This window comes from Vanellus vanellus (assembly GCF_965231255.1).
Source record: "Vanellus vanellus genome assembly, chromosome: 5".
NCBI lineage: Eukaryota > Metazoa > Chordata > Aves > Charadriiformes > Charadriidae > Vanellus > Vanellus vanellus.
Window position 1 is genome coordinate 56,309,587 of NC_138910.1, and position 22,321 is coordinate 56,331,907.

The 22,321-nt window shown below is 36.7% G+C and overlaps 2 protein-coding genes across 2 annotated transcripts in view; both read right to left on the minus strand.

Annotated features, from left to right (window-relative positions):
• Positions 1–184: 184 nt before the first annotated feature.
• LOC309672703 (coagulation factor XIII B chain-like) lies at positions 185–10,609 on the minus strand (the record flags this gene model as incomplete). Its single annotated transcript, XM_082484277.1, has 11 exons — positions 185–396; positions 1,146–1,328; positions 1,767–1,970; positions 3,819–4,001; positions 4,591–4,683; positions 5,026–5,205; positions 6,898–7,074; positions 7,225–7,401; positions 7,844–8,029; positions 8,545–8,745; positions 10,528–10,609. The coding sequence occupies 11 exons, from the start codon at positions 10,607–10,609 to the stop codon at positions 185–187; spliced, it is 1,878 nt and encodes a 625-aa protein (XP_082340403.1).
• A 1,232-nt stretch (positions 10,610–11,841) lies between these two features.
• The window catches only part of ASPM (assembly factor for spindle microtubules), a gene marked incomplete at its 5' end in the record, with an annotated part of 30,485 nt that continues 20,005 nt past the window's right edge, over positions 11,842–22,321 (minus strand). Inside the window, 11 exons of the mRNA XM_082483771.1 lie at positions 11,842–12,168; positions 12,248–12,423; positions 13,340–13,516; positions 14,453–14,607; positions 15,094–15,286; positions 15,733–15,924; positions 17,783–17,917; positions 18,418–18,642; positions 19,151–19,310; positions 20,970–21,136; positions 21,456–21,605. Coding sequence (XP_082339897.1) covers positions 12,063–12,168; positions 12,248–12,423; positions 13,340–13,516; positions 14,453–14,607; positions 15,094–15,286; positions 15,733–15,924; positions 17,783–17,917; positions 18,418–18,642; positions 19,151–19,310; positions 20,970–21,136; positions 21,456–21,605 — 1,836 coding nt within the window. The 3' untranslated portion in view covers positions 11,842–12,062. The remainder of the gene's footprint in view (positions 12,169–12,247; positions 12,424–13,339; positions 13,517–14,452; positions 14,608–15,093; positions 15,287–15,732; positions 15,925–17,782; positions 17,918–18,417; positions 18,643–19,150; positions 19,311–20,969; positions 21,137–21,455; positions 21,606–22,321) is intronic.

The following is a 22,321-nucleotide window of genomic DNA, read 5'->3' on the forward strand; positions in this document are numbered from 1 at the left end:
CTCATACCTCATAGCACTTTCACTTCCCTCCCCCTTCAGCTCAGACCCAACAATGCTACTGAACACTCATTTCTCAAAGCTGACTGTAGTGATCTTGAAAATATGAGGCCATCTTAATACAGCAATTAATACCAGATAAAGAACACGTACGTATCTTTCCTATAGGCTTTCCTGAAGTCCATACTCATTTTCCTCTTTCAACACATTTTGGATACGCCAGCTGTCCTCTCTTACACTGCACTTGAAATAAGGTTGTACCAGATTCTGCTCCAAAATGGTTCTCTTTACAGTAAAATCCAACATAATCCCCACGGTAAAAGTAAACTTGATTCTTATAGAACCCTTGCAGCAGCACATTATTTTTCTCCATTTCATTTTTTGACAAAGTACATGGCTCTAAAGAAAAGAGATATAATCAGTGTTATAAATCAATTATTTTTGAAATCACAGCATTTTGACTAGTCTAAACTAAAACTATAGATTATTTCCCATTCTCTTATTATACATGAAATCACTATTTTTGGATACTGCAGGCATGTCGTATTTAAGGAAAAAAAAAAAAAAAAAAAGGCAGACAAGCTTACACTCACTGCTATTAAAAATTTCACCTCTAACTGAAAAAATTGAAGCCGAGATCTTAAAGTCCTAGTTGACAATACTCAATTTATAAATTCCAAGTATCTGAATTGATACTAAACTTAAACCACGACAGAGACATTTGGGGTTGTTCAGGCTGGAGAAGAGAAGGCTCCGGGGAGACCTTATTGTGGCCTTTCAGTACTTAAAGGGGGCTTATAAGAAAGATGGGGACAGACTTTTTAGCAGGGACTGTTGCGATAAGACAAGGGGTAACAGCTTTAAACTAAAAGAGGGAAGATTCAGATGAGATATATGGAAGACATTTTTTTTTTACAATGAGGGTGGTGAAACACTGGAACAGGTTACCCAGAGAGGTGGTAGATGGCCCATCTCTGGAAACATTCAAGGTCAGGTTGGATGGGGCTCTGAGCAACTTGATCTAGTTGAAGATGTCCCTGCTCATTGCAGGGGGGGTGGACTAGATGACATTTAAAGGTCCCTTCCGACCCAAACTATTTTATGAACTGTACAGAGAAATAAGTGCTTGTTTAGCTTATCACACCTACCTATACAAACTGGTGGTGAAGTCCACTGTCCTTCAGAACAGTAGATTCTCTCAGATCCTTGCAAAATGTGATAGTCAGAGCAACTATACTGAACAGACGAACCATTGTCATACTGCGTCAGGGGTGGGAGAGTAAGAGCTCCATTTGCAATAGAAGGTGGAGAGTCACATTTTTCTGTAGGAGCTGGAATTACATTAAAGACATTTGAGAAACATTCAGCTTAAGAAGCTAACAAATCAGCAGCTTTAAATGCCTGTCAACACTAGATATCTATCAACTCTCAGACAGTGTCTTTTCTTACTATTTCATTATGTCTCAGATGAGAATGCAATCTCCTGCTTAATTCTAACCAGAAGAATTCCCTTGTGTGCATTTAATTGTTTACAGCTGTCTTTCTACAGAGCTTTGAGTTCCCCCGGGTTGGAGAACAGCTCCTTCTTCCTTTCCCATATAGTATAGCTGTCTTGTACAGGGATATCTGTGCATATCTGTACTGTTGAATCCTAACCATCCTAACCATTATTTACAAGAGATTCTAGGCCTGCACTGCCAAAGCAAATTGTTTCTAAATAGGACTGAGATTGATTAATTAAAAAAGCAATTAAAAAAGCATTGTTTTACCTTGCATAATGCATTTCGGATATTTCAGTCTGCCATCGTTACACTGTGTCCTCCCAGGAGATGGAATGGTAGTCTGGAGAAAATTGTATCCCTGTTTACATTCAAACTCTACGAGATCACCATGTAGGAAAACTAATTCTTCCAGTCTCCATTTCAACTCTATGTTGTTGCTGTTCATATCAGTTACGTTAAGAGTGCATGGTTCTAGGAAATAAAAGTGTACTTCAATAAAGTGCCCTGAGGTGATTTCTTAGCTCCCTTTTGTAGAAGACAAGAAAGAGAAATCTAAATCAATAGTTCTACAATGTCTTAGAATCTTGCAAGAAAAAGAACCACAGATGCACTAAAAAAAAAAGAATGTAAAGAAATGGGCTGAAGTAATAGAAATAAAATGCAAAAAAGACCCTAACCTGGGAACCGTAAATCACAGAAAACATGTACTTCTGACAGAATCTGATTTCTACAAGTATTTGTAAACAGATGGCGGCCTGGGTTTACCATTGAAGAACAGAACTTCTTTACTGTAACTTGAATGGATTTTTGTAATGAAAACAGTCATCCATCAGAATTAGCTTGTCAGATTTGGCTCACAGGTTTGGTAAGCCCTTCAGATAGCAGTAGTTAATACACAGTAAATTTAAACTGTTAACCTAAGGAAGTATTTTGTCAGTTCCCTTTCTTTGCTTTTTTCTTTGTTTTGTCACTGTTAAAAAGAATGTAGAAAAGTTCCAAAAATCTTTTGGAAGACTTGTGTTCTTCTTTGGGCTTTTTCAGGTTCCTCTAGGTCAATATTACTTTGGTTGCCTTCTGACAGGCTTCTTAAAATTTATCGCCAGGATCCCATCAGGTAGCCTTGCTTTCCATTAGACGGTTAACCTCAAAATAACTTTTGAAACCACTTTTCAACTTCAATAAAAGCTGACAGAGGAACACTTATAAAAATAAATTTCTACAAGTTCCACGAGAATCATTGTCTGAAAGAGGCCCTTATTGACACTTTGCTGAGAGAAAGGCAAGGAGAAATCAGTTATTACACGTTTTGATGGCAGCACCATAACAGCAAATTGGTGTGGATATTTTCCTGAAACTAACTACAGTATGTGCTTTTTCTGGTCTGATTAGGCGAGGGTTGAAAAGAAGTCTCAGAAAACACGGAAAGGATGATGTGGTTATTTGGATGCTTAGGAGACAAGTAATGCTCATATGAAACGAGTTTTCATCATTTCACAGGATTTGTTAAATTTGAGTATTCAGATCCACGAATGTTGAACTGGACCTTTCATTCCAGACAAGGTACATTTTATTCATTTAGAAATAAGTAATTAAAACTGAACTGGTTATTTATTTCTATTTCCACAGTAGATTACAAACATACAGCGAGTCAATTTAAGAAAGGATACTAGTAAAACAGAATTATTTCATAAGGGGAAGGAAGGAAAGATAAACAAACAACTCTTGTAAATAATTAGTAGTATTCCTGCTAGTATTAGTAAACTCCTAATGGGAGTTCTATACATTGTTTTGAACAGCATGCATAAGAGCAACATGGAAAAATTCGAGAGTTCAGAATGAAATAATAGATATAAAGACACATAATAAAAACAAAGGCTGAAGGCTTAAAAATGGAAGTCCAAGGAGTCATTGTATTCCTTGTTAATCGTATCTAAAAGCCATTTTGGCAATGGCTGCAGTCATTCCTTCTAAACATCTATTGAAAGACAGGAAGAAATTCACCGAACGGAGAACATGAGAGAAAGAAATTAGAAAATCCTCCTAGGTAACAGGGATAGCTATGTTGGCTAGAGCAGCTTACTCAGGAAAACAGAGGAATCCATTTGAGTGTTTGTAAGAACAGGCCTGGGTATAGCAGAAGTGGCCTGGGTATATTGGATTTTGGGTATATTGGATTTTGGTTCATCCTCTTGTTTCTGGAATCTTTATTTACTCAAATGAAAAAGAAGAAGTGGTCATGAAAGGATTATCTAGAAGTTCTTTCCAGTTTTACTTTTCTGTATTATTAGGTATGACAAAACCTTTTCTTACGAGACTTACCTAAGCAAGTTGGTTGTTCTGTCCAGTTTCCTTGTTCGCAGTAAACAGTACTTTGTCCATCCAAAGAATGGTAACGCTGACAACCATATTCTACTGAGGCACCATTTTTGTAACTTGTCAATAATGGCCCAAGAACACCACCATTTTTAATCACGGGTGGAGAGGTGCAGTTTTTCTGCATTTCTTCTGCATACAAGGTAGTGAGATAGGTAATTAGATCTTTAAAGCAACGTTAAAACCAGCAAAAGTATCAGATTAGCAACAAGGCTGAGGCAAAAATGTACATGCAAATAAAATGTAAACCAATATAATTTCTTTTTTCAGTTTCATTTTCCAAAACTCTACACTTGCCTTACTGAATTGTAGACAGGCATTCTATTTCCCTCTAGACTCTTCATCTATGTCTCTTGCTGGTTTACGCTCTATATAGATTAGTTCTTTTTCTGTGATGAGACCATCTTTATTTGTTGCTTGAAACGTTTAGCCCGTGTGTGGTAAACAATAAACAAAAGAAGCCTCACTGGAACTATTAATCAAAGGATCAGCTAAGTATTCCTGAATTTGCATGTTCAGACAACATTAACAGAAGAGCTACAAAATGACTGAAGATAAATGCTCATATATGAAATAAAATGACAAATACAGCACAGGCTTATAGGTGTAGTTTATAATCGCTGGAAACAAGCAACAATGGCCTTTCATTCGGTCAGTCAGGCTGCTGCATTGGAGAGTACTGAAGTCCCTTTTAAATAGAAAAGCAATGTTCACCTACTCATATCTTCATGGGGATATGTTTTGCTTGCCCTTATTGCTCCGTCTTCCTCGAGCGATGGTGGTGCCTCAGATTCCTGTTTATCCGTAGTTCCTATAACCACAGCAGGAAGTTAGAACCAGTTTTCTCAGAAATAACTCATTTTCAAATACCAAACCAGACAGACACTGATGCATTGTACAATGTAATAAAATCAATATTCCAGGGAAGAACCACCCAACACGGATGTCAGTTGAATTCACCTAGCTCACCCTTTCTTTTTAATCTGTGAATAACGAGGTCATTTGCAAATTATGCAGCACTTTACCTCTCAAGCGTTTAAACAGAGGAAGACAAACAGTTTTGCAGATATGGAAACTGAGACTCTCCAGAAAATTAAGGCATTGTTTGAAGAATCATTTCTGTTCAGTTGTCAGTCTTCAAAAGAGTACTAACCAGTACAAACAGGGGGTGATGTCCATTTTCCTTTTTCACACTGGATTTCCTCAGATCCTCTTATTTCAAAGGTACTTTGACACTGTATACGAACTTTGTCTCCATTATGATATGTTCTTCTAACTGTGATGATACGGGCATGAGGAGGAAGCGGTGGTGGAGGGCATTTATTTTTTACATCTGAAAACAAGAAAAATGCATATTGTTTTCTCACTAATCAAAATCACATACACAATTAATTTTACTATGCAGCATGCAAGTCTATCACTCAAGAGACACTGTTGGTTGATCCAGAGTAATTGCTTACTCCCATTTTCTTAACAAAACAGGAGACCAGAACAAAAAAGTGGTTTTTAGATTCAACAAATATAAAATAGAGGTATTATGCTATTACACTGCTATAAACAAATTTGTAACTTCTCCACATAAACTCAATAAAATGTTCTTTAAAGGACTTCAGGAAAGAGAGATTTCTCATACCCGCCACTGATATAATATTTAAAGCAGCTTATGTATTAATTCTAATGCTACAGAAGCAGCAATATAGTCCTTTCCTGTGCCCAAATTAAGTTTGCAATTACTGTGTCCTCAAAGCTAGATTTAGGCCATGTTTTCAATCTCATGAGCACTCCACCTTCTCTGCGCTCACTCAAGAAAAATCCCTGCTGTGACAGCAGACTAATACAGGGCTGGGGTCCTAACACGTGCCGTTTAATTAAGAGATTCCAGTGCATTTTAAACACTACTCTGTCTTATAGGATAGGAAGGTGAATTTCCTCTTTGTGCTTGATCACATATTCTGCAAGATCAGCTATAAAGGAATGACAAAACACTAGTTTTACTGAAAACTGTGCTTAACACAACCGTATTTTTTTAAATCTCAAGCGTGCACATACACGCCCCCCCCCAATGATTATTAAATTTGCTTTAGAAAACATACTTCACAGGAAAAAATCCTGTAAAAATATATTGGAAAAGACTACCACCATTGATTTAGCTTAAATCAAAAAAATGATTGACTGTCCCATCCTTTGTCATTAATACCTGGCATCCTTTGTATACAAAGCAAAGAATTTTTTACCATGAGGCAGTGAGATCTCCTAAAGCTCAGAAGTAATCCTCATAAAGGGGACAATATCCAGATAAGACAATGACCCACAACTATGAAGGTATGTTGAACAATATGATAAATTCTCCGCTAGACTAAATGTTGTTCTGTAGTGTTTTCTGCTGTATGCTATATCTTATCTGGTTCACTGGACATTTCATTCTTTTGAGTTTCTTTTCTGAGAATCTCCATTATCCCTCAATGATTGGGGTAGTGACAGTAGTTGCTAAAGGTGTGTTTCCATCCGCAGGATAACCCTTCTAGTGAATTCTGTTGAACACACATACCGTTTGGTGAGGCTGTAAAACCCTGAGAAGTACCACAATCCTCGAGCTCCAGAGGAACTTGTTACCTCTTGAGGCATGAAGAAGAAAATTTGTATGTTCCCACCTCACAAGGCAGGATTAATGAATCACATGCTTGATTAAACCTTCATGTAATCTGAACGTGGTTTAACTTGAGCTTTAGGGGCTGAACAACTTCCCCATAGTTGTTGATTCCCGCTGCTTCAGGATACAATGTACAGAGAAACAACAGCAAGAGACAGGATCTGCTCTATTGTTAAGAGTCCACCAAAAACTAATTCCAGTTATCATTGCCTCCCTCCCTGCTACCTTCGCTCCATGTCCTTCAGCTACCACTAGATTTCTATTTAGGCTGTGAACTGGTACAAAAAGCTTATTTTTATTTTGTATTCATAAAGCATTTTGTGAAAGAAGGTGCCAGGATTTCGCTAAGAATTTGACACAGTAAAAATAAGGTACCTTCACAAACTGGAGGGTCTGGATGCCATCCAAAATAATAACATTGAATTAGGTCAGATTCACTGAGAGAATAATTTCCCTCACAGAAAAAGTGAACTACATCTCCCTCTTCGTAGATTTTCTTCACAGGATAGAAACCTCCATGTGCTATTGCACTCAAAGAGGAGCAAGTTATTTCTAGGAAGAAAACACACAGCGGTGAAAACCGGTTGAGGAAGGCTTCCCCCACCCCCAACAGCTTATGAAACAAGTCTTTTTATGAATTTTTATTCATTTGTAGAATAAATCACATTTCAAAACAGAATTATTTTCCAGCCCATTACATACTAGAGCAGTTTGGAGTAAGGGACCACCCATGCGTTAGACACACCGCTGCTTCTGTAGTGTTTCCTCCTGCAGTATGATATCCCTCATCACATTTGTATACCAGTGTTTCGTTCAGTCGAAGCTCTTGTTGGGCTGTGAAGTAGCTGCCATGATGTAAATTGGGTACTTGACACGACTCTTAAATAAATAAAGCACATGCATACTATTTATTGCTCTTTTCAAGTTATTAATCTAAAATTTGCCTTAGATACATCTTAAAAATAGTCATATCTGAAACAAAAATCTTTGCAAGTAACGAATAATTAAAAATGCAATAACTTACACAAGTTTTCCAGTCTTCATTTGGGAAGAAAGGTTGGATGCCAATAGATTTATTTGAAACAGTGCGATTTCATCTGTACTGATTCCTTCTACATATAATTTTATCTATACCAATTCACAAAACAAGCAGCATGTGAAATCTGACAACTCCGTTGCAAGAGGTATTGGCTGACAACCTACTTCAGAAGAAGTCAAACAATAGCCTAACATAGGCACTTTGGCCTTCTAAGTACAGCAAGAACAGCAGAATTATATGTATCTAAGACAGATTATAAAGGCGAGCCAGGCAGAATCCTACCAAGTTTTTTAGTGCAGCTTGGCTGGGAGGACCATCCTTCTGGCCGACATTGCACAATATCTTCAGTGCCACCGCTTGGAGTGTGGTAGCCTGGGTTACATTTGTATTGCAGTTTCTCCTGTATTTTGAAGTACATTTCTGTACCATAAAACCCACCATTTTCCAAAAGAGGTTTGTTACATTTTTCTAAAGAAAGAAGACAGCTTGGTTAGAAAAAGAATTACTGGAATATTTTTGTTCTCTGGCAAGTAAGAGAAGGGGACTTTTAGCCATCCTGATCTAATCTTGTTTTCTTGACCTATTGAAGAAAATCTACCGCGATCATCAAACAATACATCAAACGGAAGGTAATAACATCAAACAAAAGAACCAAGGAATCTAGAGCTAGGAAAGCTCTAGAGGGCATACGTCTGAGAGGAAATTGTTCATTAGTTTTCCCAAAATAAGGAAACGGGATGAACTTTCTTGGATTTCTTATAAAAACATATATGATAAAAGCCCTTAAAAATATGTACTATTGTAAAAGTATTCCATATATAAACATTTGTAGTTTGTATACCTAAAGGACTGATTTCACCTTGTTGCCCTAACTTACACATTTTATCCTTCCTGCTATGCAGCTTCTGCTCCTGTATGTTCAAGGAAATCCAGCTAGAAGTTTCCTGCTAGAAGCAATGATGAGATTAATAAAGCTAACTCACTGTAGCATTGTGGCACTGGAGACCATCCTTTTGCTGTACAAGTTATTCTTCCATCTTGAGTCCCAGTTTCAGTTGTATAACCAACCAGACAAGAATAGGAAAGTTTTTTTTCCTTACTCATAGGGAAATAGTAACGTTTGAAATTATAATAGTACTGGGCAATCTTTCCATTTTCTATGTGTGGCAAATCACAAGGTTTATCTGAAAAAAAGATAAATATATTTCTCACTAAAAATCTCAGCCCAGATATGAACTTTCTTGCATTAATTTATTTAGTAACAGTTGAATTGACTCAGGTTTTCAAACAAGGTGAATGAAATTCTGAATACTTACGAGCACGAAGGGTCTTGTAAGACTCACTGAAATTAAGATATATTACAGTTATATCAGCTTTTGTTCTTTAGGTTCACAGGAATATCGGCTGTAGAATGAAACTTCTTGATGTGAATTGGGCAAAACTGATGCAGGACACATTTATTTGCCTCTTTATTTAGCCCAGAAGATGTAAGCATGAGCACTCTTTGCTGCATACACATACTGATGCCCGCTCTAAAATACAGCGGCACCAGTGTCAAGATTAACTATGCCATAGCTCCTCATTCAGCAAACATCAGAACAGTATGACAAACTGCCAGAGAGCAACATAGGAGTTAAACTTGCTGAGGAAAGGGAATTTAAGAACAGAGTCAATGGAAAAGAAAGAAGAAATGGAGATTAAGGAAAGAGTAAGCAGAACTGCAATTAGAAAAACCTCAAACCAGTAACAGGAGAAAAACTTTAAAAGGAGTTGTGCTGAATATGACATTAAGTTATTAAAAAATAAAAACAACAACAACAAAAACACCCAAAACAAAACACCAAACCAAAACCACACAAACCCCAAAAAACCCCAACAAAAAGCAATCCTTCTGTTTGGATTTCTTCTGAAATTAACCTTTGGGTCTCAAAAATTGTCTCCATGCCAATACAAGGCAATCTAACCTGAAGAATCGAGTTTTAAGAACTGCATCACCACCTATGAGTCTCATAACTGGGCAGAATTTTCCCACTGCTGCATTCACCCTACTCATATTAGAACCAAACTAATGAACTATTTCTCCTTCACTTAATAATGTCAGTAGACCTTATTGCATTTACTAGTTTTCTGCAAATTTATTATTTTTACTAAATAGAAAGTGTCGAGATATTTTAATAATCCCCTTCCTCACACAGCCACTGTATCACATCTAAATAAATAAAAAGCCCACCAAACCTGAAGGTAATTAAGATTTGCAAGTAAATGAAAGTCCGGAATGGTTGCTACCTACATACCCCTTGTTTGACTTTCTGAAGGGTATCAGTGTAATTTCAACTGCTTTGCATAAGGACAAAACTCTAGTGAAGACAGAGGTAGTTGCCACAAATATGTTGGAGTTAAATATACATTAACAGATACCAAATGAAATGCAAAAAAAGGGACACCTTTTTCAATTAATGGAGGTGTACCCTCACATACAGTTCACAGCTTTGTGAACTTGCAGTTCAAGTGGTATGTAAACGATATAAACCCAGGAATTTTAAACAATACTGGACAATAGGGATAGGAAACGCAGACTAGCTTCTGCAGGTTCCATTTAACTTCCACTCTTTTGCTTTGCAGTAAGCCAAAACACGTCAATCACCAAGACACTTCAATATATAAAAAGTTTTAATAGTACAAAATTCAATTTGTCCAAGTGCCTTGAAACCACTGAAAAAAATTTCAAAAAAACCTTTTTCTGAATAAAAATCTGAAGTTTTCGATATTACAGCTTTGAAACTTGGATATGAATCCATAGCCCTGAGCTACAGTGACAGTTAAATCACAATCATCAGCCATCCCACAAAATTATATTTAAAAAACAGTATTTACTTTTGGTAAAGATACGGAAGACTTGAGTTACCTTGGCCTGCATGTTCTAGATTCAATACAAATTTATTAACAATAAAATTCAATGTATTTACCTTCTGCATAGAGTTTGCCTGAATGCATCATAACTAGGAAGAAAAAACAGCTTTTAAATTTCATCTTCATTACTGTCTCCATCAACAGTTTACAGCACCTGTGAAAACTCCCCAAGTACTACTTTTGTAAATAATTAACTGGATGTTCAAAAGGATTCACAAATGACTTAGTGTCCATGGTATTTTGTAACAAGTTACTTCACTGAACACTAATTTCATTTATTTTTGTTCTCCAGATACCTTAAACACTAGACTTGCAGAATTCAACTTCCATTTGGTATACTTTACATCAGTAAAGAGGACAGAATTTATCATTTTACAGGGAAACCAGGTAACAAACTTATGGAACAATTTAAGCTAATTGAATACTGTTCCCCTCAGAACCTCATGAGTTCCAAGTTTAAAGGGCATTCTGTTATCAGATTATTTACCTTGGCTGAAATAAGAGGAAACAGAAAATTCCCCCCCTCCTCCAGCCTACCCCCAGATAACCAGTCAGTTGCATTCTATATATTATTCATTCTGGAGACTCTTACATTAAGAATACAGCCACTACTATTATCTGACTGTTGGGTTTTGTTGTATACGGTTAGCCCCTCGTATTTTTTAAAAATAAATCAATAAATAGCCTGATTTACAGTGCATTATCATCTAACTGACTAATGGCTGCCAGTTGATTTAGCACCACATTCCACCCTTGGGAGGCATAATCTTTAAATTTGGGGGTGGGAGGGTATAATTATAGTTTTTATTTTCCTGACCTTGCTCGAAGACAATGCAATTCCAAGGCACAGGAGAACAGAATGTAGGGGAGATATCATGATGAACACCATCTATTCAACCAGATGAGACGCATGCTTGTATCTACTGCTTACTTGATAGGAAGAAAGCACTCTCAATTCACCTCCCTTAAAACATCAGGTCAGAATTTCTAAATTCACTCTTACAACATCCCATTGTCCCATCATAATCTTGTAGTGTTAAAAAAAAAAAAAAAATGAATTCTAAAAAAATTTTTTCCCCATAGTCACACATGATCCCTCAAAACCTTACTAGAATGTAGTAAGTACTTACTAGAAAGTAACAAGCTCCCCCAAAACAGTAGCTAGTTTTGAAATCCACAGACTATGCATCCCTTCCTACCTATACCATTCGAGATGAGACTAGCCAGCATAACTGTCCCACACAAACAACTGTTCTTATTATCATTCTACAGTATTTAATCCGTGAGGAATAGCATGTTATTTGTAAGATTCATAGTTGTGTAATAACGATACTAGTGAAATACTAGTGTAATAACTGCGCTAGTGAAATTTTCAGGGCTTATGATTTTATTGTACAATGCCTTTAGGTAGTAGCACAAAATAGGATTTATAAAGCTGTATACAATACAAAAAAGTTACAAAAATTGTAAGTACAATTGGAAAAAACATTTTCAAAGGTAGCTTGACACTTATTTGCTTTCTTCCAAAATCATTTAGCTGTCCACTACATACATGCTGTACAAATATATTTTCATATACATCATTTACATTTCAGTAGCAGGCAATACCAAGTGTATCCATCACCATCAGAATTGCTTGCAGAGGATCCACAATTTCTTGCATGTTATCTTTCCTCAAAACCCAGTCTGGTTTAATTCTGTGAAAACATTAGTGGGTTGTCATTAAAGTATTATATTGCCACAGCAAAACCAGCAGACTAATTTTTAATCTCTTACCTTGAAACTGTTTTTATTCTTAGAGGAGTTACTGGAACAGAGGAAGTTCCACTTAAGAAAGTGTGTGTTGTTTTCTGCTTCACAAGTGTTCTCTCTGCATCCATTTTGTGTTTACGAGCTGTAAGTTTATATAGACTTTGAATGCAAGTAACAGCTCTTGGCATGCTTCGGATTTCCTGAGAAAAGGTGAAAATAGCACACAGTTAACACTCTGAGTTCGAAAGCAACATAAGAAATCAAGAAATCTGTTTTATTCAATGAAAACTGAATGTTTATAATTTAAGCTGAACTTCTACCCACAAGTACAGCGAAACCATTTCAAAGCCAGCACACCTACAGCAAGTCAGATTTTACCGATTTCTTATTAAAACCAAATTTCATTTGTCATTGGTATGCCTTCGATGATTGGTACTGAGAAGCAAATCGGTGTTTGTGCCCATCTTCACAGCAATGAAAGAATAATGCGATGTCAGAGATCACTGGATAACTTAAGAGCTTATATCTGATGGACGAACAGCTGGTGAATTTATAGCATAGAGCCCAGACTGCCCTAATAACTTTATTAGGGATTCCAGCAATAGGCATGAACAAAGGAAATTTCTTTCAGAAAAAGCCTATGTCTCTGTCACAATAGAGCATGTCAACACGAAGTCATGGACAATTATATTGTCAGTTGTTACTGACAATAACGATCTTAGCTTTATCTGCAAAGCAACTGTAAGCCTTCAGAAATGGAATAAAAGTTAATTAAGTGGCAACTAAACTACATCTAATGCTAAGCAATTGATAGAAAGCCATCAAAACCCTGTGGAAAGCAGGGATTGCAGTATCAGTCTTGCAAGGACTGCAGGATCAGAACCTCAATGTCTTATTGAATAGCTCTTCATGACCAGGGCGTACAAAGCATGAAATGATGAGTGTTTTCACCATCTTGGAAAAGCATTTTTTTAATCAGAGTTTAGTCATGATTAATAGTACAGCTATAATAAGTATGGTAGAGATGGAGAAAAAAAAAAAATACAAACACCACCAAAATATGCAAGAAAAGCATGTTAAATCCAATTATTAAACCCCAAAACATTTCAGTCTTACCAAAGCTCTTTTTGAGTCCTTTGAAAGGATGGCCAACAAACAACAGGTCTTTGTGAAAATGCTTCCTCCTTTCTCTGAAATTTTGTCCCCAGCTTTCCCTCTGTACATTTGCAGTAGGTCTAGCAACGTATCTATAGAATTTTCTACTTCATAAACTGCTTGAGTAGTTCTTTCATACTGTTATATGAGAAAGAGAGTTTATATAAACAGATCTTTAAAATACCTTTCAGGCTAGAGGAAGAAGCAGAATCCATATTCTCTCCTAGATTACATTTGTAGCTGATCTGGCACCCAAGCGATAAAAATCACTTCTGTATGTTACACAATTGTAACAGGTTACTAAAAGCTATCTTTTGTGCTTCCCCCCTTGTTTAAAGACCCATAGAATCTGATTTTACATTTAAATTAGAAGAATAAATTAGAATAAGTTTTAGAGAAATTTAAAAACAAGTTTAGCCTAAATGTTAAATTTGTTTTCCTGAAATAAAAATAATTTGAACGTAAATGTCTGTACAATGGATATATCATCAAAAAATACGATGTTTAATATTTAAAAATATTTTAAGTCTCAAAGTAAAAAACTCAAGAACAATCAATCAATACTTAAAGCTGCTTCAGTACTGTAGTAGTACTGTAGTTATAAAGTATTTATGAAAATAATCAGTTCTGTAAGAAATTGAAAAGCATAAGTATAACCTATTCTATGGCATAAATTTGGAAAAGTAGCCTGTCTTCTGGAACACATACATTTCTACCTTAAAAAAAACTTCATAGATTATCCTAACTACTGCAGTTTTGCATTTCTACACAATTTCATGCATTTCTACAATTTCATGCAATAGTTGGGATACCTTGCAATGTAATCAGTTAAAAGTAAAATTATTACTTTAAGCCCATGAAATAATTTTCTTTTGCCAAAAGGAAAATTAAATCATAATTATTACAAATTAGATAATTAGTTTCAAAATAACATAGTTAAAATTCAGATTTTTTTTTTATTCAAAACTATTAATTTTGTTGTTTCAAATTTATTCAGAAATTTTGTGGATACATAAAAAGTACAGTAATGTACTCTACAGCTTATAAACCTGCAAAAGAAAATATTAAAGTTACCTTTGAAACATTAAGTAGAACTTGTATTGAATATTTTATCACATCCATGCATGGAACACTCCGGTTGCAACTTCGGATCAGAACAAAAATAGTGAAGATTGCTCTGCTCTGGGCCATATTTTCACAACAGAGCGGGGACAGCCTGGTGGCCACCTCTATGATCATCATCATCAAAAAAAAAAAAAAATTAAAACTTTGAAGCTCAAGCAATTCAATTGCAAACTAGATTTTTCTTATTTTTAAGTAGAAGGGCAAAGAAGTAAAAACCACAATTATTGATTTAAACAGGTATTTCTAAATACTTTAGTATTCCAGACTAAAAATTAAGCAGACCAAGCAATCTATAGAGAATATATATTGAGAGTAAATATAACTGACTTATGTAAGGCATACTATTACTAGGACTGCCAGGAAATCAGAGCAATCATATAGGATCTCCTTTCCCTACATAACCATTTTAATAATGTTCTTAAATCAATAATATAGTTTTAGTCTGGAAAAAAGGCCCATTAAACTCTAACGCGTTCACATTTTACAGTCATGCAGAAAGCCTAAATTTCATTATGAACTCTTCTTAGCCGAAAAAATCCAGTTTCTATCATCCTGGAATTCTGCCAGTTATAATAAAACAAAATACTGACCAAGATGCTTTAATGCTGCAAGAATATAAGAGAGATGTTTGTATTTTAGAAGGTATTCAATAGCTATTGCAGTTCTGTTGCACAATTTGTTTTCTTCTCTACTTTTTTCATTAGCTTTTTCTAAACTGCATCTTAAAGCTTTAGTTTTTACGGTGTCATTATTCTTTCTCCAGGAATATCCTCTCCACAATGCCTACAGAAAAGGAATTTCGCAAAGAGAAAAATATTGTGAAGAAAAGACAATAGAATAGAACTTCCATTACCATTCCAAATTATTTTTACATAAGTCTGACAAAGTATAAACTTAAAAATTAATAACCAAGGTAATTAACTACCACAGTGTTTAATCTTCCAAATACTGGATTTTCAAGACAAAAAACCCCAACCAACCAAACAAAAAACCCGTGCGTATACACTCCCACATAAGTCACCTCAACCAGTATCTGCTTAATATTACTTCATGATCTGTTTGCATTGAGATTTGATGTCTAAACTGAAGCTGACAGGGCTTGCAATTTCACTGATAAATGCATCAACCAAAGTGAACACTTCTCCTCTCCCCAAAAACCCATGAGAGAAAAATGAAAAAATAAAAATAAGATTTAAAATTTTTTTCATTTTCTTACAAGAAGTATTTACCTGAAATTTAATTACTCCAACTGCAAATTTTCTCCTACGTCTGCAGGCAAGGAATCTTTGTACATTTCGCTGGATTATGGTTGCTGCATCATTTCTGTGGTTTAGCCAGTCTCGAATCACACGTTGTAATTGAACGATTCTTTGATAATCTCTTTGAAATCTCTTTTGTTGCATTTTTGCTCGGAACCACCTCTGTTTAAAATTCAAGTACCTTTGTATTTATTTATTTAAGGTTTTTCCCTAAATCCCCTTTTCCCATTCTAAACAAGCATTGATAAAAACTGAAGAAGTATTTTAATATGAGGTCTGACAGATACAGGCACTACAAACATCATTAGCACTCATATAAGCACCATGACACAGCTCTGATTGGCCTTGGGGTAGCTGAAATGCAAGACTGCAAAATAAAATCTTAACTAGGACCAGTTAGGGAAGCATTCTGTATGAAATAGAAATAGAATTTTTGAGTGGGAAGTGACCTACAACAATCACTTAGTCCAATGACCAATTCAGGGCTGACCAAAAGGTAAAGCATGTTATTAAGGTATCCAAATACCTCTTGAACACTGACAGGCTTGGGGCATCAACCATCTCTCCAGGAAGCCTGTTCCAGTGTTTGACCACCTTCTCGTTAAAGAAATGCTTCCTGATGTCCAGTCTAAACCTCCCCTGAGCTTTGAACCATTCCAATGTATCCTATTGCTGGATACCAGGGAGAAGAGATCAGCACCACCCTCTCCACTTCCCCTCCCTCCTCAGGAAGATTTAGAGAGCAATGAGGTCACCCCTCAGCCTTCTTTTCTCCAAACTAGACAAACCTGAAGTCCTTAGCTGCCCCTTGTAGAACATTCCTTCTAGTCCTTTCACCAGCTTTGTTGCCTTCCTCTGAATGCATTTGAGTACCTTAACATCGTTTTTAAATCATGGGGCCCAGAACTGCACACGGCACTCAAGGGGAGGCCGCACCAATGCTGAATACAGCAGGATAATCACTTCTTTAGACCAGCTGGCGATGCTGTGTTTGATGCACCCCCAGATGCAGTTTGCCCTCTTGGCTGCCAGGGCACCCTGCTGACTCATATTGAGCCTGCTGAGGACAAGCACCCCCAGATCCCGTTCTGCAGGGCTGCTCTCCAGCCACTCCTCTCCCAAGTCATACTTGCACCCAGCACTATTCTGTCCTAGGAGTTTTCTTTCTGTTGGCTGGCTTTTAAGGAGAAGCACCACTCCACTTTTTTAATTTCTTAGCTCTGTTTCTTCCCCTCTATGTACAGAGAGGGGAGACATGGTACTGTATGCCAAATCTGAGCAAAAAAAGGCTCTTCCACCCATTCACTCTTGCCTTAAGGGTAAAATGTAGCTTATGATGAGAGATAACAGATATGTATATATGGAGGAGCGTTAGGGCAAAGTTTACCATAACATCCTTGACTAGAGAACAGCTATTTCAGGGTTCCTGTTTTAGCCTCTCTATTCAGCTAATTGGGACTAAGGTAATAGTCAGTTTGGAGACCTGAAGATAATTTTTACTATTAGGCAGTGCTCCAATGCAGACCTGATTTTTGATCTTGCGTTTAGAGAAGTGAGACATGGTTATAGTAAAAATGCTGCAACTTAAGAGAAGTTCTGGTACCACTGGCAGGTTAGAAACATCCAATCAAATAAATCGCTGTATCCCAGGGGATTGTTGGTGTAAGGAGATGCTCTTCATTTCATGATAGGTTGTTGAGTCTGATCTTTCCTACTTCCAGTAGGATGTAAAGAATTAGGCTAAGACAGCATTCAGATTCTCTTAGCAAGCCTGAGGGTCTGAAAAAAAGCAAACTTTCCCATCCATCCTCAGCTTTAAAGTGCTTAAGCCTCCAGAGCCTGCTGAGATCCACTCTATTATGCTCAGCTGGGTATAAGCAGCATTATTTAATAAATCATATTCGCCATAATTTAGCTTTATTTTTGCATGTGAAGGAACTACAGTGTCTTAGTGCTACAGCTTAGCTTACAGAAAAGAAATTAGACTATATTACACAAAATCATTCATCCTTAGACTAACCTGTATTGTAAGAACAGATGAGATCTGGTTCTGGGCAAATTTTAAGATGAGGTGAATCCTATACGCCCTTTGAATTTTAATTGCAGAGATATGATGATACGCAGCTGCTGCAAAATAAAGTAGCCTCTTTTGTTTCTGTAGAAGAAAAACAAGGAACATCGTTAATTTTGATACTCGGAGGTAGCTGATCGTCTATGCAAAGGCCATAGTACACAGCAATATACTATTAGATACTGAAAAATCGCCTCATAAGTCATTACCTCAGAATTAAGTAGGCTACCTTTCTTCAGTACTAGGCTCTAAACAATAACAGAGAAGTGATTGTAAGCAAGAACATTAACATACAGCAGAGAACAGTTGTTGTAAGCATATGCGTGCAGAAGTATCAGTTATAGGTAAGCCACAAACATCTCAGAAAGCTAAAAAAACACCCACCCAACAATGAAAACCTATTTTAGTACTAAAGGATTGTGAGAAAACTGTAATTTTGATCTATTCTGACCCACCCCAATTCTCAAAGCAGTCAACAAGAATTCGAGTTCAACAACAAGTGATCAGGTTTTCCTTTTCTTGCCAGCCAGATTTAGTGCTAAAACAGCTCTAGAGATAGCTTACATCAAACGTATAGTTTTAATTTGAAGTATATCAACATTTTTTCTGACGAAATAACCCCATAAAAATGCCTGCAGTTTAATGACAGCTCTTCTAGTTTTGTTGTATTTCATAAATTGAAGCCTCCCTTCCTGCCAAGCCCTCAGATGATTTTGGATAATTACAGCAGCAGCTTTTTCTTCAAGAAGTTTCCTTCTTGCCTTGTAACCTCTGTATGCTTTTTGGATCAAACATGCAGCTTGAAGCTTCTGAAAAACATTTTAAAGAATTCATTAGTAATTAAATTTCTGTTCATTCCTGTCACGATCAATATACATTTGTATTTTTGTTCTAGACTTTTTTTCCATCATAAGAAAAAAAACAAATAGGAAATACAAGCAAACTCATGTAGTTTATATAAAAATGCACTTTCATAATTTTAAGGTCTTTTCCCACACCTAAATGGGGTCAAAATACAGGCAATTTAAATTGATCCTTTGTAAGCAAAGCCAGCAGAAAATTTTACGTTTTATCTTGTTATCAGTATATACAGGGGTAATTCAACAATTGGAACTGTTCAAAAACAAGAATCAACCTCATTGCTCAAAGAAAAAAGGAAATTTAATATTCTGAAGATTGGACAGTTTCAAGCAATCTTTGTTCTGGCCCCACCTTTTTTCCTTTTCATACTTCTTGCTGTTGATGACAAAAATCACTCAAATACATTGAAAACTTCTAAAACAACCATGACATAGCAGCGTACAAGTGAAAACGTACCTTTCTTAAAAGTCTTCTAGCCCTGTACTGTCTATATGCCAACTGAATCGTAACTGCAGCATGCTTAGTTGCCAGAAACTGATGTTGAATCATTCGTGCAGTCAGGGTTGCTCTCCATCTTCTTTGAATGGTAAGTGCACAGAACTTCATTTTCAAAAACCTAACATGAAAACGCACTTTATATTTTTTTTCCAAAGCTTAAGAATGTTTGCATTTTTTAAGTAAGGAAACAGTGAAAGTTTACAAAATTATTAAGATGTGAAAGCAGAGCTGTTATCAACCTAATCTTGAAGCACTAGAACAAGGGAATAGCCAGCAATGGTGGCAGAAAGACTGGCTTAAAATAGAAGATGCTTTCTGTTTTCCCACAGTAGGTACTTCCAGAACTTGCTGCCAGAGAAGGTTGGGGAAGACGACAGCAATTTACAAGACATTAGACAAACTGGCATACAACAGGTCCATAAAAGGATAGGTAAAGGGAAGAGGCAAGGATGCAAGTTCTAGCAACCATAATCTAACAAGCCTGGATGCTGAGAGGGAAAGTGTTCAGGTTGACATACTCTCCCTAAACAGCATCTTCTGTGGCTACTGGCAGAGGACAGGACTGAATGAGATTAACTATGAGACTGATCTAGCAGCGCATTTATTGTAAAACCATCTCACAGCAAAATAAACACAAGCTAGTTTAACTATTCCATTATGACAAAATAGCTTTTCCTCTTATTAGTTTTATGCTGGAATTTTAGCAATATCCAGGCCATCCTTCCTGTAAAAAAAGATAAATGAAAAAAGATCAAGGCCTACTCTCTCTAGATCCCAAATATGCAAAATTTAAGTTTGTGAGGTAGCTTCCAGCCCAGAAAAATATTTAAGCATAACAAAAATCTTGTGCAAAGGAATAATTCCACCTGCATCAACAGGATTATTGTCGTGGTTTAGGCCAAATCCACCACTGGGGACCCGAGGGACCCCAGACGGGACCGACAGATGCTCCCCTCTACCCCTCTACAAAGAGAGAGGCAGAGGAGGAAAAAGAGACTTACGAGTTTAGAAGAAACTAAACTACTTTAATGAAATATTAATAATAAAATAAAAAGAAATAATGAAAAATATATACAAAACCGTATCAAGCTCCCGAGATGACAATCACGTCACCGTCACCGGCTGGCACTGGGGCAGTCCCGGGCTGGACTCAGTGACAGACGGGAACTGGATTCCGGATCTGGAGTCAGGATTGGGATCACAGGCAGACGAACAGAGTCCTCCTCAGACGTCAGCCATTGAAGGAAGAACCCGTGACCCTTTGATCCCTCAGCTTTTATACTGAGCATGAGGCAGATGGGATGGAATACCCTGTTGGTCATTTTTGGGTCACCTGTCCTGTCCGCTCCTCCCTGCAGGTGGGACCCCACTATGCTTTTCCGCTTCCGACCCTCCAACGTGGCAAATAACAAAGTTGGTTGGCCTTGGCTGTTATGGCAATAAGTATAAGCAAGAGCCTCTCTGCATACCGTGCCTGGGCATCAGCTATAAACAATTGGCCTTATCACTCTGAGAGAGTGATAAGGTGAACACTGTCTGCACAATATGCAGTTAATTTCAGTTGTTAGAAGAGGCCCAGCTAAGAAGCAAAGTTACTGAACAAAATTGGTTCCATTTTACCTCAAACCAGGACAATTATGTTCATGCATGTTACGTACATGCTGCAGGGTCATAGCCTGAGAACCTATAGGCATTTGCCAGAGTGCAAAACAATACTAAATAATTATCTAATAAAAGCTTTGAAAAGTAGAGAAATTTATGTCAAAATCAGTATTACCGGGTCCGCTGCTGTTTTGTTTTGAAGTGACTCTGAATAACACGTATAGCTTTCACCAGAGATGCATATTCCTTTCGTGCTCTGCAGCCTCGAAACCAGGCTTGAATTACTTGTGCTGCTCTTATTTTGTTAACCCACTGCCTGGCTTTATAACCTCTATATGATGCCTATTAAATACAAAAAAAAAAAAGTAATTCAAAACTTGATTTTTTTTTGTTTAATGGAACAAACAAAATCAAAAGGAAAAGAGTCATGTTAGCATGAAAGGCTTTTAGGATTCCTATCTCTACAGAATTACAAATATTTCATTTCTCATGTCTAGAAGATGTTTTCTAAAGCAAGTGAAACGCATTCAGAGAAATACCACAAATGCCACTCTCTTTAACGTCTGTAAAAATAATTATGTCATGAAGAAACAAATATGAGAGAGTAAAAGAACAAAAAAAACACCCCACCCCCTAAAAAAACCCCACCTTCTGTGATTACCTGAATTCTAATGGCAGCTCTTTTCATTTGATGGTATCTTTGTTGTTCAATATTTCGCATCTGATGGGCTCTGTAGTGCTGTTGTATTAATACAGCAGAAAACTTGCACCGAAGGTATTTCTGTCTCTGAATAAATCCACGGAAAAATGCCTTAAAAAAGAAAGAGACATAATCTTGGAATATTTCACTACTTGCACAGTATTGACTGGGAAGATGTTTACATGTTTTTAAGTACAGCTGTACTCACTGGCTTGTTAGAAAAACAACAATATAAGTAAATATATTTCTGATTTCCCAATTAATTCTCCCCCCCCCCCCGTCTTTCAAGTAAAGTAATCGTATGTACGTTGTTCAGGATATATAAATTAAATAATCAGAAAATAAGCTGCCACTTCCCCCCCAAAACATGTAGGTGAGGAAGGCACAGCTTTTTTTTTTTTTTTATCAGTTAAGCAGAGCGTGGGCTCTCCAACAAGATAATAATAGCAACCTAAGAAATTATTGTGGGAGATTATTTATTTCCCTTTCTTCCCTGATTTGGGGGAAAATAAAATCCTTTCATTCCAATAATACCCTGAAGAGAAACCCCTTCTCCCTTAGGGCAAAATAACTAAATAGCTAAGGCCACCACAGGAAGTCACTTAAAGCTTTTCCCAGAAGAAAAGGGAAAAAAAACAAGTGTACTCCCACTGCATACAAATCATAATTAATATCAAGAAGAAATAAATATACCTTCTTCCCTCATCCTCAAAAAAAAAAAAGAAAAAAGCAGCACTTCAGAGTAACTAGTCTTCTAAGCCTCTTTGAACTCACACTGAATGGATATTTATCTTGCTACTTAGAGACGAAACAACTCTCATTACTTT